Raw genomic sequence first — 24,746 nt, forward strand, 5'->3', positions numbered from 1 at the left:
CATTCTATTTTTTATCAAATATTTAAGAAAAACAATTTGGAGAAATGCTTGTATTTAGCAATATATGTTATAAATTGATAGAATTTCCCACTGCATAGATACCATATTTTTTCAAAATCAAGGGTTTTTTTGTGTATAGTTTCCCGCTTTAGTTCATCTCTTCTTTTTATCTTTAATTATATTTTTATTTCCCTTAGGATTGTGTGGTCAATGAATTCCTGTTCTAAATAGTTCATAAAAAGTATTTGGGAGTACTCATATGAAAATGATGATTGTTCTCAAAATTATGTCCTTCTTTGTAAGATCCAAATCTAAAAAAAAAAAAAAAAAGTAGTTGATATGTAAAAACTATTCCAAAAGATATGTTCTTATGTAAAATTTAACCATAATCTATTGTGGTTTTACTTATCTATCATAAAACCAGGAGAGATATGATTAATTTATAAAACAGCAAATGAAGAAAAAAAAAAGGATTCATGCCTATGGAAAAGGCATACTAAATTTTAACCTTCAAAGTCCTCATTCCATGATTATGGATCATTCCAAAAGCACAACTGTTTGAGAATTATTGGCTGAAAACATTTGTGAAAAATAAGTCTGGATTTTCTCCCTTTCTCGGTGGGAATAATATCCATTTTATAGGTGAAGGGATGTTATTCATGTTATATTTATGCATCTATAAAATCTATTTTGGTAAAATTGCAATTTCTAAGGCTTCTACAGTGCTCAGGTGCTACAGATTAATGATTTACTTTGCCAATGAATAATTAGGTAATTATATAGCTCTGGTTGGTATGATGAAATACAAAAGGCACTGGAAAGGAAGCTATGACTTCCTTTTCTTAATCAGCAATTGCAATATCCAAATGACTACAATAATGTAGGAGATGGGAGATCTGTTTACTTTGTCATCTCAAAACAACAATAAGGGATATTAAAATTTTGCATAACCTTTCACTGTACTATTCCATGACTAGAACCGAGTACTAAGGAAGAAATCAAGGATATACCCAAAGACACAGAGTCCCTGGAAGAGTTTCTGTAATAATGAAAGGCTAAATGTGCAATAAAACAATTGGTTAGCTAAGTTTGGTATATCCATACAATGGAATATTATGCAATCATTAAAGATATTTTCAGAAGAGTATTTTATTACTGAAGGAAGTTCATCATATACTGTTTGGATGTAAAAAAAATCAGATTAACAAATAGAATGAACACACATACACATATACATGTTTCATACATTTACAAAGTTGGGATAATTGTGTGATATATAGATATATATGCATATAAAAAAGCAAAGATGTATCCAAAAATATTACCAGTGATAATCTTTGAATTGCTTATCTCCCCACTAAAACATAAGCTCCACAGGACAAAGATTTGGTCTTATTCACCACTCTGTCCTCAGTTTCCAGCATAAGGCCTAGCATGGTACTGGCATCATGGTACTTAATGGCTGTTTGTTGAATTAAGGAATGGGATTTTTGTGATTCTTTGATTATTTCTATTTTATAAATTTTCATATGTATATATTTTATAAGGAATTTTAAAGCAGACCTTCTACTTATGCTTCTGTTATTTTCATAATTAAACTGAGTGAGAAAGCAGATTGAGCACCCTTCATGGTTGGTGTGGATCAATCTGCAGCTGTGATTAGCCAAAAATATTTTATTTGGACTTCTCCACACTCCTGATATGAGAATAAGGAAACAGGAAAATTTTTTTTCTTCCCAGATCTTTGAGCTTCCATTTAAGAAGTCACCTCAGTCAACAAAAGGAGGCAAGCTTTCTATTTTACTTCTACTGTTAACTGCTACAAATACTGTTGCTGCTATTGCAGCTACTGGCTCTGGAGGATTTACCATGCACTATTTTAAGAACTTTGTGTGTCATTCAAACCTCAAAAAAACTTAAGAGTCAGGCACTACTATTTTTCCCATTTTGCAGATGAGATTTGAAGCTTAGAGAGGTTAAGCAACTTGCTCACAGTTGCGCAGCTGTTCACTGGCAAAAAGTGAAGGTCTGAACTGGGCAGCTTTTCCCCAGAGCCCATGCTCTTCACAGCCACATTGCAGTTACAAAGGGCAAGGTCAAATACAGTGACTGAAGCAAATCAAGACTTGGCTATAGCTCTCCTTACGTTTGCTGCCTACACTTTGATACAGTTTTTTCTTGTAAGGAGAGACAAGGAAGAAAAAGAGAATGGATAAATGTCACTTCCCCCCCAAACAAAATGACATCTGAGAAGTTTCTATAGCTACTAGTTGGTAAAAGTAGTAGAAATGTCAAATAATACTAACAAGGTATATGACATATTCTGGGTCTGGTTTGAGGCAGACATTTCCTCTCATTATCCAGTCATGGGAGGAAAAAAGAGCAACTATTCCAAATCACATGTTTTGCTGCAAATAGGTTTCTCAGATAACCTCTATTTAAAACTAAACAACACCCAACATATTTCAGAGGGTAGAGTATCTGTAATGGAAATAAATAATCCACTCTCCATAGTCTCAATTCTTACTGCACATTAGAATAACCTGGAAAGATTATTTTTTAACCCAAAGCCCATGTATCACCAAGAGGTTCTGATGAATTGGTCTGGGGTGGGACCCAGGCAGAGGGAGTTTTTAAAAGCTCTCCAGGTGAGTCTAAGTGCAGCCAGCGCTGAGAATCACAGCAACCCAATGATACTAACAGGCTTCCTTCCCACTTGTTGGCTCTGTCCCTGACCAGCCACGTAACCCTGATGAAGTTATGTTCCTCAGCCTAAGCTTCCTTACCTCTAAAATGGGGATAACAAGAGGACTGATCCAATGTGGATTCATCGAGACAACACACGACACATCTAGAACAGGGTCTAGGACACAAAAACACTTTAATGTTAGCTATTATGACGGTGATGGTGCCATTGATCTTTTTTGCCTGAGGTTGGGACTTCAACACGTTTCTCTATCCCAGAAAGCAGGGATCATAACTTCAACCCAAGTAGGATGTCATAATCTTTACCAGGAGCTCCCTTAACATGAATAAACCTCTAGAACCGAATCTAATTTGTAGCTCATTGTGAGGTAATATTTAGGTCCTGAGAGGGGATGGACAACCTCATAGCTGTAGTTCACAACATAAAGGAACTCACTCACCTGGGATTGAAGTGAATTTTCTCGGGAACTTCCCTGGGGTCTGTGACCACTTTCTGGTTGTCTCTATAATTAATGGGATCATCAGGGATCCTAAATTTGGCCATCTGAATTTCAGAGTCACTCAGCTCAGCATGGGAGATTCTTGCATAACCCAATCTGTGGCAGAAACAAATGGTTTGTAAAGATTTTATTATCATACAGAAGTCTGATGAGATCTAGTATTATAGATAACACCTTCATTATTAACCCAATTTCCCATTTCTAACTCTACTCTGTATATCACTAGAATTAACTTGATTTATTACTCTAAATATTTATCAAAATATTGCTTTTATGATATAAATGAATAAGGAATATGCACATAGGTTTAATTAACTAAACATACTTGGCAAACTGACTCTACTTTATTACACTAATGAATATTCTGTCTGTACAAATTGCCTCTCACACATTTGTTTTGCGTCAATAGCAGGAATTCTTCAGAATGACAGGAGCATAGGCCTAAATTCTTTCTTACCTTAAAAAATCCTAAATTCTTTCTCACCTAAAAAAAATCTCATGTACATTTTCATTCACAATGAAACATCTAAAATAAAAGATTTTTAATGCCTGAAAAACTGCACAATTTTCATGTCTGAAAAAATTGTACATCTTGTTTTTGCTTACATCTTTTGGTTCTCCAGGAAATTCAAAGCATTTTGTAGATGTTGTCTATCTGGATAGTTATAGAGAAGCTCACGTGGAAAAATGGGAGAACCATAAGCAGCCAAGAATTCATTTTATTTTATTTATACTTTGCCTCTTAAAAAATGTCAGCTTCAGGGCTTCCCTGGTGGCGCAGTGGTTGGGAGTCTGCCTGCTGATGCGGGGGACGCGGGTTCGGGCCCTGGTCTGGGGGGATCCCACATGCCGCGGAGCGGCTGGGCCCGTGGGCCACAGCTGCTGAGCCTGCGCGTCTGGAGCCTGTGCCCCGCGGCGGGGGGGGGGGGGCCGCGGTGGTGGGGGGCCCGCGCACCGCGATGAAGAGCGGTCCCCGCACCGCGATGAGGAGTGGCCCCCGCTTGCCGCGGCTGGAGAAAGCCCTCGCACGAACCGGGGACCCAACACAGCCAAAAATAAATAAATAAATAAATAAATAAATAAATAAATAAATAAATAAATAAAGTAGCTATAAAAATTAAAAAAAAAAATGTCAGCTTCAGTCATTCATTTATTTAAAAAACAAATACATAGCCCGTCCCTACTACATGCAGGCATTGTTCAGGTACTGGGGATAAACAGTGAACAAAACGAAGGTCTTGCCCTCATAGAGCTTTCATCCTAGTTGGGGAGAACAAATTAAATATGTATATGTGTATGGTGATCAGTACCCAAGTACTATGGGGGAACAAGCAGGGTACAGAGGACAGGGCATGCTAGGTGGCAGAGGCTGTTATTTTATAGTGGATGGTCAGAGCATAACTCTCTGACAAAGTGACGTTTGAGCAAAAAGTTGAATGAAGTGAGAGAGCAAACCATACAGGTATTGGAGGAAGGGCGTTCTAGGGAACGGGAACAGCAAATGCAAAGGTCCTGGGGTAGAATGTGCTTGGCTTTTCTGAGAACCAACTCCACAATGACTAGAGTGGAGTGCATAGGGGAACCTGAGTTTGCACGGGGGTGGGGGCAGCAGATGATGCAAAGCCTTCCTGACAGACTTGAGATTTTCTTCTGAGAATGAAATGGTAATCCAAGGAGTTTTGTGCAGAGATGCAGTGGCTACTGTGTAGAGAGCAGACTCCAGGGAAAGGATCAAAGCAGAGATACCAGTTAGGAGGCCACTGCAACAATTTAGGTAAAAGACGATGGGGGCTTGGGCCACAGTGGCAGTAGGAGGAACACTTAAAACCTGTAACTCCATACAAAATAGAGACAGAAACCCAGAGCTGGAACCAGGGGAGGCAGCAAATCTGCCCACCACAGCAGGTAAGAGAAGAGCTATGATGGCATCAGATGTGGGTCTGAGTTGTCTGACAGGTTAATGCACTTGTCTAAGCTCAGGTCCCAAATCTGTGCAGTTCCCTGTAATTCTATGTCACTGTCTCTAGTAAATCTAGGTTATTTATTTCCCAAATCTCTAAGATCAAAGTTCTAACCCATTTCATAGACAGAGCCTTCAAAAAGTCCTTGACGATAAGGAACCTGACAATCCAAATCTTCTACTAAAACAGGGACTCTCTCGTTGTTGTCCAGTAAATATTTATTAAGTGCCTACTGAGAGCAGGGCATTGAATTAGATGATCAAGGTAAAGTTTATAGAATTGGTTTTGTGGACAGAAACTGAATAACAGTAGTCCTAACTTCATTAATTTTGGTATTTTCAAAATTACCTTCCTGTCTGTTACAGACTAAACATCTGTGTTTCCTCCCCCCAAATTCATATGCTGTAGCCCTAACCCCCTGCCCCAGTGTAGCCATATTTGGAGATAGAGCCTCTAAGAAAGTAATTAAGTTAAATGAGGTCATAAGGGTGGGTCCCTGTTCCAATAGGATTAGTGTCCTTAAAGAAGAGATATCACAGAGCATGCATGCTCTTTCCCTCTGTCTCCAGAAGCATGAGAAAAGTAGTTTCTGTTGTTAAAGGCACCCAGTCTATGGTATTTTGTTATGACAGCCTAAGCAGACTAATATACCATCTCTGACAGTCATAGTCACTATATGTATGTGTGTATATATATATATATCTCCAAATATTTCTTTTTTTTTTTTTAATTAATTAATTTGTTTTTTGGCTGTGTTGGGTCTTTGTTTCTGTGCGAGGGCTTTCTCTAGTTGCGGCAAGCAGGGGCCACTCTTCATCGCGGTGCACGGGCCTTTCACTGTCGCGGCCTCTCTTGTTGCGGAGCACAGGCTCCAGACGCGCAGGCTCAGTAGTTGTGGCTCACAGGCCCAGTTGCTCCGCAGCACGTGGGATCCTCCCAGACCAGGGCTCGAACCCGTGTCCCCTGCATTGGCACGCAGACTCTCAACCACTGCGTCACCAGGGAAGCCCCAAATATTTCTAAATATACACATATATTTGCCATCCCACTCTCCTAAGGAGAGACAAAGAAGGTCTTGGGCCACAAATGTACAAACAGAGCCCAGTGATTAACTATTATGGGCACTGGTACTATAAATACTATAAATACCCCTGTCCCTTGGCAACTAACAAGTTTTACGTCTTGAATATATACCTTTTTCAGTCTATATCATAAACTGTCTTCTAGAAATTCTAATATCCCCATTAAAGCAACCACTTTAATATGAATTTAAACAGAAGCAGTGTTTTCAATCTGAGATATCATATACTTTACAAAACTAGCATGCTCCCTCCCACCTTAATGTTTTGGAAACACCAAAATAATAGTCAAGCTATCTGTCCTGCAGCCATATGGGCATGTGCTGGGTCTTTAGAGTTTCTGAATTATTAGTGTAACCAGAATGAGCTTAGCATCTCAGGGGCCTCCCTGGCCACCTCAGTAAGCATATGAACCAATGAAATTATCCAGGAACCAATTTACTAAGTAATATCCAAAGTCCTTCATAAGAGTCCACAAGACCTGCTCCCTTCCCTCGCTGCCCACACACTCCCCACTTACCTCCTTTACCTCCATCTCCATATACACACTCCTGCCCCACGAATATCACTTTTCTTCAAAAACATCAGCCCTCCTGCCTTTGGGCTTTTGCACTAGCTGGTCCCTCTACCTGGAAAGGTCTTCTCCCAGACAGCCACATGGGCCACTCCTTCAAATCTTAGCTCTAATGTCAACTTCTCATTAAGACCTACCCAAACCCCTATTTACAACTGCATCCCATCTCCATATTCTGGATGTTCCTTATCCTGCTCAAGTTTTCCTCACTATAGTTATCACCTCCTAAAATAAGACACAATGGAATTATTGACTCCATCATTCCAATCATTGTCTATCTTCCCTCAGCCAGTTGAGGGATGCTTCTCTGAATGTTCACTGCCATACCTCTGGTGGCTGAGATACATTATGCTCCATCAGTACTTGTTGAATGGCAAATGGGGTAAAGAACAGTAGAACCTAATGGTTTGCTTTCACCAGACTGTGACTCATAAGTGAGCAAGCCATATCTCCAAAGGGAGAGAAGTTGACCCTGTGATTCTATATCATCTCCAGAAGGCAACCATTTCTTTCATCAATGTAGATCACAGATCTTAGAACAGAAGGTTACCTAAGAGGTGATCAGTTCCACACCAGCTCCCCTCTTCAGGCAGGCAATGCCAAGATGCCTCCGGGTGATGAACTGCTCTGTATGGAGGAGGAACTAAGGCCCAGAGAGGTCCATCCTAGAAGCCCCCACTGTCCCACAGTTCCCAGCACTGCCCCAAGGAGGGTAGTTAAGAGTCCTCAGGTCAAATAGCTCCAAACAGATTCTGTACTAACGGAATTTCAAGATGAGTTTCAGGGATGGTCTCCAGCATGTTGCATCCACTAAAGAACCCTGTAAGTGGAGGCGCCTGTGAATCCATCACAGTCAACAAGATCTGTCCCTCCTTACCTCTCTCACATCACCTCCCATCTCACTCTACTCCAGCTGTGCTGGCCTCCTCACTGTTACCCAAAAATACCAAGCATGCCCTCCTCAAACTCTTGCACTTCCTCTTCCCTCTGCCTGGATGCTCTTCTCAGGATGTATGCAGGCGGACTCCCCCCTCATTCGGGCTGCTGCCTGAACAGCACCCCATCAGAACAGTGACCCTGCCCACCCTCGGCACTCCCCACCCTTCTTACCTGGCTTTATTCATCCTTCTCATCACATTTATCACCACCTGGCATAGTCTATTCCTTACGTGCTTACTTTCTGTCTCTTTCCACTGGAGTGGAAGCTCCACGAGTCAAGGATTTTATTTTGTTCCTGTTATATTCCCAATGCCTAGAACAATGCCAATCATGTAATAGGTATTTAATAAATACTTGCTGAATAAGTGACTGACTGATTAGTCCCTTTTTTGATATTAAAGTGCTCTTTGCTTTGTTTAAAGCAACACTGCCTTCAAAACAAATTTACACAGTTACGTGTTTGAATTTTGAGATCTTTCAGCTACAGTATTTTTGAATTTTTATATATATATGGATAATATTTACTTTTTGATATGGGATGACATGGGGTGATATTTTTTAAAAGTATAATCTACCTTGAGAGCTCACCACAATATAGTAGTGGCTCCAACAAGGTAGTTACCTTACCCAAGATTACATGATTAGAAGCTGGCAAAGCTGGAACTCAAGTCCACGGTCCATGCTGTTTCCACCATGGCATACAGTCAAAAATGGTGCCATTCCTAACATGTACTGACAGTTACATAATTATCATGCTTAATAACTCACACAGTATCCTCTTTGCATAATTAAACTTAATTTGCTTAACCATTTACTCCTTCTTAAATCATTAGGCTATACATTGAAAAAAATGTTAAACTGGGTAACTAGTCAAATCAATGTTTATGAAAAGTAACACAATTAACTAATTGCTTCCAGAAAGTTTTTCCTTCCAGGATAGACCCAAAAGATCACAATAACAGTATATTAAGAAAAACAACAATCCAAAAAAAAAAAAAAAGGAAGAAAGAAAAAGAAAAAAAAACAACAATCAAACATCTATGCTTACTTGATCAGCCCTCGATACATAATGTATTCACACCATCTGTCTTGATCTGTGCTGTCAATATCCTAATAATGAAGAGAGAAGAGAATGTTTAAAGCATTAAAAACGGTGCTCTATTCTGAATTGCCAAGAAAATGTATGAGCTACAGTAATAAATATGCCTTTCTTTTGTGCCTGCTATTTTCTCTGCCTGACTCCTACTGATTTTTTAAGGTCAAAATCATTTATTCATTCTATAGATATTTTTGGAGCACCTACCATATGCCCATCTAGCCCCAGTATGAGATGCTGGGAGTAAAACATGAAGGTGGTCTAGAGAGGGAGTTAGGCAGCAATCACAACATGGTACTGGCTCTGCACAGGTTTCCAAGTCTCTCATCCCAAGCAGAATTGACTGCATGCTCATCGGTCATCCTGTGTAGTCCTTTATGCGCACCAGCTACACCACTCTGTACAGTTAATTGTTTAGATGTCTCCACTCTCCCCTTCCTGAGCAGAAAGACTCAATCACCTAGGCTCCCTGGTTCCTGGCAGGAAGGCTGGCATTTGGCAGGAGCTCAGTCTGTTTGTTAAATTGAGTCACTGGCAACACACGTTTCAGAAGTAATCATGAGTCTATTTGACGTTGAAAGCTTGAGACCAGCGTTACTTTTCATCAGAAAATCAGAACATAAACATTTTTTTCTGTAATGTGTTGGCAAAACTCTAAATATGGAGCTTTTATATTAAAGAAATATTCATTTTCTTCTTTTAAAAAATATACCTGACTTTTGACTATGTTGACTAAATTTTACGATTAAAATTTAATTTAAAAAATATTTTTAAATCACAAAGAACACACCACAATTTATTATGTACTAATTTTTTTTCTTAAGCTTGGTGGTGGACACATGAATGCTTGTTAATTAATCTTTACTATTACTTACATATCACACACATATCAACTATGACTTTTGTATACATGGAAAAACTGTAATACATTTTAAAAATTAAATTAAAAAATTTTAATGATAAAAAAAGCAAATAAATTCTAAAGGTACTGCTCTTGTTTGCCTTGGAAAGAGATAAAAATTTAGTCATTCAACTGTATATAGTGGGGTTAATCAACTATGAATATGTTTTACTATCTTTTTATTTATTAGGTTTTAAAAAGTTGCTCTCAAATTTTAAGACTACAGAATTTAAATATTCATTTCTTAAAGAGAAATATCTGTTCACTCAAGCATTTATGATTAAAACTCCTCTCTGCATTAATAAAGTTCCTAATAGAAAAAGTTACATGAGAATCCACTGCAAATCTTTTTTTTTTTAACATCTTTATTGGAGTATAATTGCTTTACAATGGTGTGTTAGTTTCTGCTTTATAACAAAGTGACTCAGCTATACATATACATATATCCCCATATCTCCTCTCTCTTGGGTCTCCCTCCCACCCTCCCTATCCCACCTCTCTAGGTGGTCACAAAGCACCAAGCTGATCTCCCTGTGCTATGCGGCTGCTTCCAACTAGTTATCTATTTTACATTTGGTAGTATGTATAAGTCCATGCCACTCTCTCACTTTGTCCCAGCTTACCTTTCCCCCTCCCCGTGTCCTCAAGTCCATTCTCTACATCTGTGTCTTTATTCCTGTCCTGACCCTAGGTTCTTCAGAACCTTTTTTTTTTTTTTTAGATTCCATATATATGTGTCAGCATACGGTATTTGTTTTTCTCTTTCTGACTTACTTCCCTCTGTGTGACAGACTCTAGGTCGATCCACCTCACTACAAGTAACTCAATTTCGTTTCTTTTTATGGCTGAGTAATATTCCATTGTATATATGTGCCACATCTTCTTTATCCATTCATCTGTCGATGGACACTTAGGTTGCTTCCACGTCCTGGCTATCGTGAATAGAGCTGCAATGAACATTGTGGTACATGTGGTACATGACTCTTTTTGAATTATGGTTTTCTCAGGGTATATGCCCAGTAGTGGGATTGCTGGGTCATATGGTAGTTCTATTTTTAGTATTTTAAGGAACCTCCAGGGCTTCCCTGGTGGCGCAGTGGTTGAGAATCCGCCTGCCAATGCAGGGGACACGGGTTCGAGCCCTGGTCTGGGAAGATCCCACATGCCGCGGAGCGACTAGGCCCGTGAGCCACAACTGCTGAGCCTGTGCGTCTGGAGCCTGTGCTCCGCAACAAGAGAGGCCACTATAGTGAGAGGCCCGCGCACCGCGATGAAGAGTGGCCCCCACTTGCCACAACTAGAGAAAGCCCTCGCACAGAAACGAAGACCCAACACAGCCATAAATTAATTAATTAATTAATTAAAAAAAAAAAAAAAGGAACCTCCATACTGTTCTCCATAGTGGCTGTATCAATTTACATTCCCACCAACAGTGCAAGAGGGTTCCCTTTTCTCCACACTCTCTCCAGCATTTATTGTTTGTAGATTTTTTAATGATGGCCATTCTGACTGGTGTGAGGTGATACCTCATTGTAGTTTTGATTTGCATTTCTCTAATGATTCGTGATGTTGAGCATCTTTTCATGTGTTTGTTGGAGAAATGTCTATTTAGGTCTTCTGCCCATTTTTGGATTGGGTTGTTTGTTTTTTTTGATATTGAGCTGCGTGAGCTGTTTGTATATTTTGGAGATTAATCCTTTGTCAGTTGCTTCGTTTCCAAATATTTTCTCCCATTCTGAGGGTTGTCTTTTCATCTTGTTTATGGTTTCCTTTGTTGTGCAAAAGCTTTTAAGTTTCATTAGGTCCCATTTGTTTATTTTTATTTTTATTTCCATTTCTCTAGGAGGTGAGTCAAAAAGGATCTTGCTGTGATTTATGTCATAGCGTGTTCTGCCTATGTTTACCTCTAAGAGTTTGATAGTGTCTGTCCACTGCCAATCTTGACACAGCTTCTGACTGTGCCAGTGGAACCCAACAGAGTATTAAATAAAAATCAAATAAAATTCCTCTTACACACACACACACACACACACACACACAAATTCTCTCTCTTATTAGGATACAATCAATTTTTTCTTAAATTTGCCAAATATCATCTTGTCTAGTATTCTTCTATACTTTATAGACCATATACTTATACATTTATCTAATGTGATTTGATACATACAGCCAGATGTACACAATACAAATATGTAGCTACCACTTATTAAGTGCCTCCTACATGCAAGGCTTAGGGCTTTTCAGGCATTACTTTATTTTCATCCTCAGAACAACCCTATGATACAATAGGTATTACTATCCCCTCTTTATAGATGTGGACATTGAGGCCCAGAAAGGTTAAATAACTTGCCTCAAGGTCACAAAGCTGGTAAATGTGGCACCAGGTAGGCTAGTGAGTGATAAGAGACTACATAGAGAGAGAAGCCCAGCCAACAGCCAGCACCAAGGCCCCAGACCAGTGAGTGGGGACATGTCAGACCTCCCCAGCCACAGCCACCAGCTGACTCCACGAGTGAATGCAGGCAAGAACAGAAAACCACTCAGTAGACCCACAGAGTCATGAGGATATTGGACCATTGTTCTTTTTAAGCCACTAAGGTTTGTAGCTTACACAGTGATACACTAATAAATAACTAATGCAACCCCTGTGATTCCACTCTCCAGATTTTCCTCTTACTCCTCTGACTTCTCCTTAATCTCTTTTCTGAGATAATTCCCCTCCTCTTCCCTCACCCATCACCCCCATGGTAGCCACACTAAATGTGACTCTATCAGGAGTTTTCTTTGGTCTTCCTCTTGCAATTCTCTAACTCCATAAGCAATATCGTCCCCTTCCATGGTTTTAATGATCACCTAGATGGTGGCAACCCCTTAATCTGTATCTCTAGTCCTGACAGCCCTTCTCAGTTCCAGATCCATATGTCCAGCTGCCTAATGGACAGCTCCACTAATATCCCACAGTTGCCTCAATTCAACCTAAAGCTGAACTCATCTTCTTTGCAAAACTCTTCTTCCTTATGTATTCTCTATAATAATAAGGGTCACCATTATAAACCCTCTGACCAAAGCCAAAATTAGGAGTCCATCTTGACTCCACTTCTGCCTTATCCACTAGGGCAGAGATTAACTCATCTCCCTAATATCTGCCTTGCCCCTCTTCCAAAGTTGTAGGATTTTTAGCTAGGTATAAGGGTATCAAGATTAAATTTTGCATCTCTCAACTTCCCGTACAGTGAGGTATGGCCAACGACTAAATTCCAGTCAATGAAATGTAGGTAGAAGAGGTCAGTTTCCTGGAATTTGCCTTAGAGATAACTTGCATATGCTCTTGGTCCCCTCTGTATTCCTTCCTCCCTCTTGCTAACTAGAACAAGGATGCTGCCATCTTGGACCATGAGGCAAACTTGGGAGTGGAAGCCTTGTAATGCGGAGCCACAAGATAGAAGGAGCACACTGCCGATACCACAAAGTGCCGTACCAGTGGTGAATCACCAGCCCAGACTTTTACATAAAGAGCTATACTTCTCTTATTTAAGCCACTGTCGTTTTGTGTTTTCTGTCACATACAGAATACCCTCATCATACAACTCTCTCTCACCTGTCTTTCCAAGCACTTGATAAAATGGATAAGTTTTTTTGTTTGCAGGTATTATCTCAAGACAATGAAGCACAAAAAAAAGACATGTAAAGGACCAAGAAATCTACATAGGGCTTAACTAAATATAATAATTGTATTTCTCATTATAAACTAATGTATTTAACCTTCTAGTGTATATATGTCTCAAGGATTTGATTTGTCTGTCAGTTTCCCAGAGTATGATTATATCTGGATACACTGAGAAATTCAACCGTTTGGGACCTGAACAGGTAAGGACAAATTCAGCGTCATTTAGTAAGGCCCTGATCAGCCAGCCTCTCTGTATGCCATTTTATCTTTTACTCTCATCATGATTAACTTGTACAATGTGGCAGATTGTATTTTCTACACATGGCTATAATAATCCACTTTCCATATGGCATTCTTATAATGTGACTTTGATACTCCTCTCATCGAGAGATGGGGTTTATGTTTCTTCCACTTGAATGTGAGCAGGCTTGTGATGACAGCAGAACTCACATTATATGACTTACAAGGCGAGGTCATACAAGGCAATACAACTTCTTCCTGGTTCTCTTAGGACACTCACTCTTAGGACCCAGCCATCATGCAGGAAAGAAGCCCAAGCAGCCCACGGAGAGGAAGCAAGACTCTGAGCCCGAAGCCCCAGCTGAGCTCCTAGTCAACAGCCCCACCAACTTGCCACTTATGTGTCATCTGCAAAGTGGCTCCGCCAGTCCCCAGGTGAGCCACCTAGCTGTGTGGAGCAGAGATGAGCTGTGCCCACTAAGTCCTGTCCAAATTGCAGATTTATGAGCAAAGAGATGAATGCTACTCAAAGCCAGTATGTTTTTTGGTAGTTTTCCATGCAGCAGTAGATAATCAGGATATATATTACAATGTTGGGTTAGGTTTTTCAAAACATGAAGAAGAAACACTTTATTTAAGAAATCAGAAGTCCTATGAAGATTGTGTTACCTTCACATTGCCACGTTCAATGAGCTGTAGATAATCTCTGGAACCAGGTGCTGAAGTGATATATCCCAGAAATATCACTTGCTCAGAGCTATTTTTCAGTAGTTTTGAAACAGCAATAGCTTAAAGTTTCCTATCGAGGTCATCTCTGAAAAAATGCAAAAATATACCTCTTTACTGTATTTGCAAAACAATTTTTAAAAAATATTAGGTACCTAAGTAAGTTCCCAAAGAATATCTTCAAACACTGCACAAACCCAGAATAATTCCTACTAGGACACATTGACTTAATGTTATGCAAATGAGCAAGACAGCTATAGTGCTTCAACTGAGCAGGCTGACAAACTTTTGACCAAGAACAACATGACCTGTCCCCGCAAATCATTTGGAGTCGAGTGGATATAAATATCTAAAAACAGCAATTGCTCAACTTTTCATCAGAAGAAATTATAACAATAATCTAAGACCTGGTCATCAGTATTACAGCTAAAGATTAGTAGTTTAAAAAAAAAAAAAGCAAGGAGTACCGGTAAGAGGGAGAATCCTAACATTCACAGAACACACCAGGTTTGTTAACCTACTCAGCTCCTTCAACTGAACAGTTTCTGAAAGCCTCCCTGGCTCTCCTGGTCAAATACTGGCTAAGTGTGCTGCTTTTATCATGCTAAGCACTATAAGTGTGTAACTGAGACAATCAGGCAAGTACATCAAGACTCTGAGGGGTTTATAGTCAGTCTGTCTGGGGAAAAATAGGGACATCATATTTGCATGATCCAGCAAGAAAAACTGAAACCACTCTAGGTGTTTCAAACAAAGTGAATTTAATACAAGGGATTGGCTACTAGGCGATAGGAAGCCAAACAGGAATCAGTGAAGCAACTAGTTTAGTAACAGTGAGAAACCACTACCACCTCTAGGGCTAGAGGGACAACAGGAAGAGGTGATATTCCCAGAGTCCACAAGCCAGTCCTACCTGGTGGGAAACGGTACCATGGAGGAAGCTACTCAGAAGGATCCAGGGCCACTGAAGGAGGAGTTGGAGCCACAGAAGAGACTTAGCCGCTGCCAGAGACAACAGAGAAAGAAGAGAGAGAGAATGAGAAGTACTCTGTCTCCTGCCCTCCTTCAGCCCTCCAGCCTTGCATTAGTGCGTCCCATTGGCTAAACCTACCCAGAAGCCAGAAGGCAACAGACTCTGGGAAATGTGGTTTCCTGCAATCTGTAGCTGGAAGGGAGCTGAACCAGGAATGGATCCAAAAGCAAATAGGCAGCAGACCAACACAGGCACTTACGGAGTAAGACAGCTAATAAATGACTGTTAAGAAAAATCAATGACAAAGGAAGATAGAAGGAGATCACCGAGAGCTGAGAAGACTGGAGAAACCTCACTGACGTAGGATCAGAAGACAGGACTAAGCTTAGCCATTCTTACGTATAGACAGCTGAGCACTATTAAAAGATGTCTCAAGAAACAGAAGAGTGAAAAGGATGACCATTTGCTAAACATCTTTGCCTAGATCCATTCCCAGCCCTTCTCTATGCCCTGGAGGCTGGTCTCTGCAGATTTCATCTCCTGGGCTTCCTTGTCTACTAATTTCCAGTGAGGTTTGGGTAGGAAGAGAGAGAAATTGGAGTATTTCTTCGAGCTGCACTCCTCATGCCTGGTGGCCCCTCTTCTGGTTCCAGATCAAACGGGGCTCTGGGAACACTGTTTCCTCTACCTGTCCCTTCAGCCCTAAGGATGGTACTGATTCCCCACCATTACTAGTGTCTGAGTACCTTAGCATCTCTTATCTGTTCCTCTGACCCTTCCAACATCGTGGTAAGTAGTCCCTTCATTAAGTCTGCAGTGAATTCTATTCCTTCTGACACACAACTGGGATTCAAATCCAATCTAGAGAATGCCAAAGTCACTGCACCACGGATAGAGCTTTCATTCAAATATGTTTTAGTAATATATTATTGGAAAATAATCTGTGAATTTGGCTTTACATTTTCTCAGGAGATAAATTTTATCCAGTGATAATAATAAAAGTAAAACCTATATGTATGTATGGGTATAAAGAAAGGAGGGGGAGGAATTAGGAGAGAGGGAGAAAGAGAGAGATTGAACACATGTTTTATGTTTTCTTATCTGTTGATATTTGATCAGCCCAATAGCCATATGATGTGGGCTAGAAAAAATAATTTTATCTGATTTTCAGAGACAAGGGAACTGGAGCTCACTGAGTTTATCTTACAACAGAACCAAAACTGTAACTACAGACTACAGGTTCTGTGCTCTTTCTTCTTTCTAGATTTATGCATGTTATAAGAAACAAACATGGTGATTAACTGGTGGCTCAGTTAATTACCTAAAATAATACCAATTTTAGTTACGGTGTATACCTAAGTAACTTCTAAGGAATGCTGCTATTTTCTGTTTATTGGTTGTAAAGAGATATTTGTGTTGTCAGTAATTTTAGAAATCCCATTGAATCAGCTAATAACATGCATAAGCGTTCTGTAATTCATTCCTAATATGATTTCATGTTTATATGCCATAATCACTAGAAAATGAAATCATGAAATATTTTTTCAGAGTAAGAATTTTTTATCTAGTATTACAAAAACAAAGGTGAGCAAAAATATGTAGTGATGGCTTCACAAGTTATTTGAAACATGAACTTTCTCATGTCACTTGTTGGGACTGGACAGGGCTTCTAAAGAGTGAGACAAGAGCTAAGGCTCTAAGGGAAAAGGCTGCACCTGGCATTGTGCTTGGGACACAATAGATGCTTGATTCGAGTTTGATGAATGACTTTTTTTTAAAGCTGCCCAATGCGCTTCACACTTAGAGGTGTCTGATTTGCTTTAATAATAATGGCCAGTATTAATTGAGCAGTTACTCTAGTCACATACTTTGCATGAGATAATATATCTTATTTAATTCCCTCAAGAATCCTATAAGTAGGATTATCGCTCCTGATTTACAGATGGGAAAACTGAGGCTCAAGATAGTTAAATAATTTGGTGAAGCATACACCTTGACTTAGGATTCAAACCAGATTGTCTGATTCCAGGTTCTGGAGTTTCATGCTCTTAGCCATTAAACTATACTGCTTCCCTTCCCTTCCCTTACAGTCACATCTCCTCGACAGGTGCTAGCTATTATCATTACTGCTGTGGTTGGCATCATTATTATTAAATCAAGTGAGTAAGGTAGCAAGCAAAGGGTATGTTGTTAGTTACAGAGCTTTAAATATGTGGTTAATAGAAAGTTAGAAAAGGTAATCCTTCTCTCCTCTTTTCCAAACAATTTGAGGGCTATCTTTTAGTCTGCTCTTCCCTCACAAGTCTATTCTTCACATTTCAGAGGTCAGAGGAAGTTAAAGGGGGCAGGGGAAAAAAAGCAAAGGAAAACAGGATGGAGTATACTCAACTGTTTCTTAGGTTGAGACCTTGCAACCTTTAAACACAAAAGTGCCTATTTTTTGAAAGATAAACCCAATTCAAGTGCAATTTAAGCTCAGCAGAATGATTTCTGAATGCCTATACTTGCAACCTGAAAATTGCTGGGAGAAACAGAAGGCGTTTCTTCAAACATCTTTTTACAGAGATGTGGACTGTCTATACCATCCGTCCTCCAAACACCCTTCCCATTTCTAAGAAGACCAGCAAGAGTCTGATTACCAAACAGTTCACATTAATTACATTTGAATGGCTAGTTTATATTCCTTATGCTCTGACTTATTTCAGAAAATAGTCAAGTATGCTTTCACAGATCCATGTAATACTGCGAGAAAAAGGGAAGTAATAGGAAAATATGGGTAGCAGACATACTCATTTTGCTTACGTGAAACTTACAGTACAACAATGTTGGGTTCTGTCATACTGTAAGTTTCACCTAAACAAAACGAATATGTCTGCTACCCGTATTTTGTCTGTTGTTTTTCTAATGTTCTATATGTCACTGTAAAGCTCTGTGGCCTCTTGTGTCACTAATGTGGACAGGGCCCCTATGCTGTATTTTATAGCGCTAAGCACTTCGCATTTGTGTTTTCAATTACTATTAGAGAATGTTTAGTATGGTAGAGTATAAATTATATACTTTTATCTTTGTTTTAACGACATATTGCTGGCATTATTCGTGATTTATTCAGTACTAAGTCACTGGTTGTGAATGTTATTCTTTGTGGATAAAATTCATTCCCCATTCTTCATGTCTCCTTGGAGGGGAACCGACTTAGAAAATCATCTCTGGCCTCTCTCCCTCTCACCCTTTACTTCTTGGGAGGATTTTTCTAATTAATTAAGCTTGTAAGAATGAACTGGGGGGGCTTCCCTGGTGGCGCAGTGGTTGAGAATCTGCCTGCTAATGCAGGGGACACGGGTTCAAGCCCTGGTCTGGGAAGATCCCACATGCTGCGGAGCAACTGGGCCCGTGAGCCACAATTACTGAGCCTACGCGTCTGGAGCCTGTGCTCCGCAACAAGAGAGGCCGCGACGGTGAGAGGCCCGCGCACCGCGATGAAGAGCGGCCCCCGCTTGCCACAACTGGAGAGAGCCCTCGCACGGAAACGAAGACCCAACACAGCCATAAATAAATAAATGAATAAATAAATAATTAATTTAAAAAAAAAAAAAGAGGAAGTACAAATTGCTATGGGTATTAGTGAAGGGAACAATTACGCATAAGCAGAAGAGAAATTATCAGAGGAAAGAAATCAAAAAAAAAAAAAAAAAAAAAGAATGAACTGGGCATGCTTGTCTCAAACACCTCCTCACTCTTCTCCCTGGAACCTGCCGGTTTGCAGAAGGGGTGTTTCCTTGCGTTATCTTCTCCACTAAGGGGAGAGTTTGACAGGGCAGACTCTGCCCCTGCCAGGTAGGTCAGCTGCTTTGGGGGAGCCAGCATCATGTACTGTTGGGGGAATGGATTAGCAGGTCCACGTGGACACACTTAAGCCATGTTGTCCAAATACGTTCATCAGAATCAAAAGAGATATTTTGATCCTCCTGCCAGATTCCTCTGCCTGCCTCTCAGTCGACTGAAAACTTGAGGGAAAAGGAAATGTTATTTAGTACCCTCAAATTCCAACAGTGCTTCCAAGTGGAGTAATCCTGTAGGAAAAGGGAATTTCATCTTTCCGTAGTCTGGTTTACCATGCGGTTTCAAGCACTTGCAGGCTCTGAGTTGGGTCTACTTAATTCCTAGCTGTGTGACCCGGGTTGGACAAGTCTTCTAACCTTCAGTCTAGTTTATTTATCTGTAAAATGGGGCTATAATAGTACTAACGTTATACAAAATGAAGATTAAATACAATAATGCACTTAGCACAGCACCTGCTCAGTAATTGCTGGCTAACATGGCCATCATGCTGCCTTGTACCATCGTTAAGGACTGCCTGCATCTCAAAGGTTTCTATGCCTGATTTTTTTTTCCTTTTTCTTTTTTTTTGTTGGCGGGGGGGGCGGTTTGCAGGATCTCAGTTCCTGGACCAGGGATTGAACCCAGGCCCTGGCAGTGAAAGCCCAGAGTCCTAACCACTAGGCCACCAGGGAACTCCCTCTATGCCTGATTTTTAAAACCAGCAACAAAGAGAAAAATACTTTGGAAAAAAAAAAAGGAAGAAGAAAGTAAGAAAGGTCAATGCATGGAAGTCAAAGTAATGTGTTAATAATATGTCTTGGCATTTGTGTACTTCGAGAAAGACCAAAGAAACCCACTCGTGGTTCCCAAAGTGGGTCACAACAAAATCCACCAGTTTGTCGGAAATGTTAACAGTCAGAGTGATGGCTGGTGCAATCTCGCCCTCTGGTGACAGAAGAAGGTGATGCTCTGATTTCACAATCCGGTATCTTGACAAAACCATAATCCTGTACTCGAATGGAAAGAAACACGTGCTTCACTATTGGTCCCACCATATCATGCAAACAGGACTAAGAATATGTGTTCAAGAGGGATGCACACACTTCAGGCATCCCACTGAGGGGCACTGAGAGCAATAATGTGGCGGAGAGGTATGGGGCAGTCTGCCGGACTGTTCATTGCATCTGGGCTATTCAGCATGTCTCACTGTGTCACCAAGCACAACACTTTCAACTCTGTTTAATACGTGTTATGGAAACACGAAAAGGGCAGAATTAGGATACACAAGCTCCATTTTACTAGCACTGTTACTCTGGCAACTTATCTGCATAAACAATTCTAATATTAATCAACGCATTTGAGAATGTGCGACCTTGCCAGCCAGGACACAGAGCAACAATTTACAAAATTAGGAATTACAAATGGTCCGAAAAAGATAGGAAAACCCGTTCCGCCTCACTCTAAGTCAAAGAACTACATGTGGAAAGGATGATCAGAGCTCAGACCTCAGGCTGCGCACACTGTCTGGCCTCCTGAAGTTCCTCTGACAGAACCACGCCTACAGTGATGATCCCTGAATGCACATGGCCAGCCTGTGCTGTCCCACTCGGCCCTCCAGGCTGCACACAAGCACCTATGGACGTCACCTGACCGTCCAGGGGCATCTTCAATTTAGCACAATTCTGATGCTCACCCGGTCATTCCTGTCCCATTAAATGGCATCATCTCCTATCAGGGACTCAGGTAAAACACCCTGGTGTATCCTTGTCACTTCCAGCTCTGACATCTAAACCATCAGGAAGTCCTGTCAGCCCTGCTCCAAAATAGCTCCTGAGTTTGCCCCCTTCTCTCCATCTCCACGGCTCCCACTGTCATTTCTCACCTGTGCTAATGCCTCTACCTCATCACCTGTCTCCCTGCTCCCACTCCTGCCCCCTGACAATCTGTTTTTCTAGGAACAGCCGGAATGATCTTTCAAAAATGTAAATCAGATCAGATTGCTCCTGTGTTTACAATCCTCCAGTGGTTTCCTATCAAAACTGAATTAAAGGGCTTCCGTGGTGGCGCAGTGGTTAAGAATCCGCCTGCCAATGCAGGAGACACGGGTTCGAGCCCTGGTCTGGGAAGATCCCACTTGCCGCGGAGCAACTAAGCCCGTGCGCCACAACTACTGAGCCTGCGCTCTAGAGCCCATGAGCCACAACTAGAGCCCGTGCGCCTAGAGCCCGTGCTCTGCAACAAGAGAAGCCACTGCAATGAGAAGCCCGCACACCACAACGAAGAGTAGCCCCCGCTCGCCACAACTAGAGAAAAGCCCGCGTGCAGCAACAAAGACCCAACACAGCCAAAAATAAATAAAATTAAATAAATAAATTTATTTTTTTTAAACACTGAATTAAATCAGTGCTAAGCATGGCTTATGGGACCTGTAAGATCAGGGGCACACCTTTGACCTCCTTTCTTACTAGCTCCCCCTCAAACCCTGTGCTCCAGCACACCAGGACTGACCCGGACTCAAGTCTTTACACTGGCTCCTCCCACAGCGGGTCCTGGGTCCTCCTCATCATGGGGTCGGCAGAGAGACCTTCCTGACCACACTACCTACAGCAGCATCCCCCGCTGCCCTGCCCACCCAGCCGCTCTCCTTTTCCACACAGCACTTACCATTATCTCAAATTATTTATTTCTGTGTGTCCATGATTATTTTCCATCTCTTCACACTATAATGTAAGCTCCATGAGGACAGCGTCCAGGACAGACACGTTTAGTGCTGTAACTTCAGCTCCTACACTAAATGGTTTTTATAAGAGTGAAGAACTGAAAGTATCCAGCGAAAGGGAAACCATTAAAATAGGATGGAATATGCATATCTTCAGCACCTCCTCATCCTCCAAGAAGCATCACTGGGACATATTCATAGGACTAAGGTATAACAATATCAACCATCCACTCCAAGTCTATGCTGCCTAGTCTTTCAGGGATATGTTTGGGATTAATTCCGAAGGGACACTCACCCCCAAGTGTGATCCCTTGCGCTTGGACCAAAGTCGGTATAGAAACCCAGCTTCTCCCCTAACCACATGGTCAGGTCATTGTTCCCAATATAGGGCTTAGAAGCGTCGCTCTCCAAAATTGTAATGAAATCTGCACCTGTTCAGAAAAAAAAAAAATGCACATGGTGATTAACCATAGCAATGTAAAAACAATTAGCAAAACTTGATTCTTTAATCCCCTGCCTTTACTCGTAAATCAAAAACCAAAGTAATTCCTAATGAGTTACTAAAGTGAACTAGTTCAAATCTGAGCTGTAAAAATTTTTTTACCATATTTAGAACGCAATTAAAACATGGGACACCTTGAGGAAATGTAGGAAAGGATAAAAACATAACTTTTCTAAATTTTCAAATATTAACATCGTTCCCCAAATTTCAAATAAGCTTAATACCTTTCTCAAATATCCAATTTATGTTCAGAAACAATAGAGTATACAGTAGTGTTTTATTCCTGGGCAAACACCTCCATTGCATTGACACAGAAGTAAGTTTATTCAGATACCCTGGTCAGATTTGCCCCAGAGGCCTGTAATCAGGACTAAAGGACTAAGAGCCAGAGAAATTTCTTAATGGCATTAGAATCATACAGACCCTCAGCTATTTCTCAGGAGACATGCTTATCATTAGGAAAGAACAGTTTAGCCCTTTAAGTCTCTTGCTCCATTCTCCATGTTGTTGATCTAAGAACCAAACACCCACATATTTTAAAGGATGCTTCATCCAAAGATGAGTACCCCAGGGCATGGAAACAAATAAAATTGGCCCTCAGGCTCTTGAAAGCAATTTGATTTGCAAATGAGCATCACTCCAACCCATTCTGCCTTTTAATCTGACAGTTTTCTGGTCCCCAACAGTGGGTTCCCAAGTGACAGGAGCCACCAGCAGGGGCATTTCCAAGAGCAAAGGCATGACAAGATTCTCCTGCAGATACCCAGTATGAGACTTTGTTCAGAATCAACTGAATTAATTGCTCTCAAGCAAACACAGATGTGGTTACAGAAGCTTAATCCTCCTGTAGCCGCCCACCAAAGTAAAGCCTTTTTAAGAGATTAGTTTATGACCCAGCAAACCCTCTTCCTATTACTTATGATCTTGCTCAAAATAAACATAACAGTAGGAGTTTCTCAAAACCTGGAAATAACTTCAGTAAGACTTACCTGCTTGACTGAGCAGTTGAGCTGATCTTTCTAAATTAGACCATCCTTCATTGTCAAAGCCAAACCTGAAAGGCCAGATGGCAGCAGAGACCTCTGTGGCTGGTGCCTGAGGAATTGTTTTAATGATAATTTAGGATGAACGAACAATGGCAGTTTCAGCGATCCACTCTTCTCCACCTCTCTCCACCAAAATTCATATTTCAGCAAAGGATATTTTTTAGGCATCTGCCCACAGCTAATGCATAATAATATGGAGATATTTGCTAGTAGGTATTTTATAATCTGTGAATTTCTAGCTTAGGCTTGGAAGTTAGGAAGAATGTTTGGAAAGTGATATTTCTGATAAGCATTGTTTATAATAGCAAAAAATTAGAAACAACCTGGCTGTTGTTTCAATAGGAAAAATAGGAAAATGAATAAAAAAATGATCATACATAAAATGGAATACTACACAGCCCTAATAAATGAATTAGGGCTACATATTTCCATATGGATGAATCTCACCAGGATTATTTTAAATAAAAAATTAAGTTGCAAAATATATATGTCAGATGTTATTTAGATAAAGTTAAAAACATGGAAAAATACAATATTGTATAGAGGTGTGTCATGTGTAGTAACAATATAAAGAAATGCATGAATACGATAACAAGCATATGCAGGAAGAGGTTACCCTTATATCAGAGAATGAGACCACAGAGGGATACACAGAGTCCTTTACCATATTTACAGAGTGGTCTGCCAACTCTGAGTTATACATGGTGTTGCTCCCCACTGCGCTGGCAAGGCCAAGGTTCAGGAGCACAGCACCCTCTGAAGAGTCCTCTTTTGAGCCCATGGGCCCAGTCAGAGAATGCAGTGCCCAACCCTAACCATCTATTTCAAACTAATACCAACCGATCAACAATAGGGATCCTGTGAAAGAGTATGGCCAGATTAGACCAACTCTATCACCACAACTGAAAAAAACAACTCAAAGTGGAACATACAAGTTCAAGCTGAGAGAAGGGTAAGCACCACCTCTTTGCATAGGAGGGCCACCACTTAACCTAAACAGCTCATTGTGCTACAGCAGTGGGGTGTGAATCTCATCTCTATGCAAGAAATATTACTCAGTTTACCGAATGTCCTATAAAGAGAACAGAACCATCAAGAGAGACTTCAAGAGGCATGATTATATTAATCAAATTATGCCTTTTCACGTAACTACATACCTATGATTAACTCTGGCTCTCATCACTCCAAAACCTGTTATTCCCACGTCAGTAAATGCTACCACCCTCCACCCAGTTGCTCAAGCCAAAACATAGAAGTCATCCTTGATTCTTTCCTTCTTCTCATTCAGTGTCATCTAA

At 40.6% G+C, this 24,746-nt stretch overlaps 1 protein-coding gene across 1 annotated transcript in view; it reads right to left on the reverse strand.

Moving 5' to 3' along the window:
- Nucleotides 1-232: 232 nt before the first annotated feature.
- The window catches only part of CWH43 (cell wall biogenesis 43 C-terminal homolog), a 51,382-nt gene continuing 26,868 nt past the window's right edge, over nucleotides 233-24,746 (reverse strand). Inside the window, 7 exon segments of the mRNA XM_059923036.1 lie at nucleotides 233-311; nucleotides 3,147-3,302; nucleotides 8,808-8,869; nucleotides 14,333-14,477; nucleotides 20,039-20,188; nucleotides 22,196-22,331; nucleotides 23,392-23,497. Of these exon segments, the coding sequence (XP_059779019.1) occupies nucleotides 233-311; nucleotides 3,147-3,302; nucleotides 8,808-8,869; nucleotides 14,333-14,477; nucleotides 20,039-20,188; nucleotides 22,196-22,331; nucleotides 23,392-23,497 (834 nt within the window).

The sequence above is a fragment of the Balaenoptera ricei genome, chromosome 5 (assembly GCF_028023285.1).
Source record: "Balaenoptera ricei isolate mBalRic1 chromosome 5, mBalRic1.hap2, whole genome shotgun sequence".
In the NCBI taxonomy this organism is placed as follows: domain Eukaryota; kingdom Metazoa; phylum Chordata; class Mammalia; order Artiodactyla; family Balaenopteridae; genus Balaenoptera; species Balaenoptera ricei.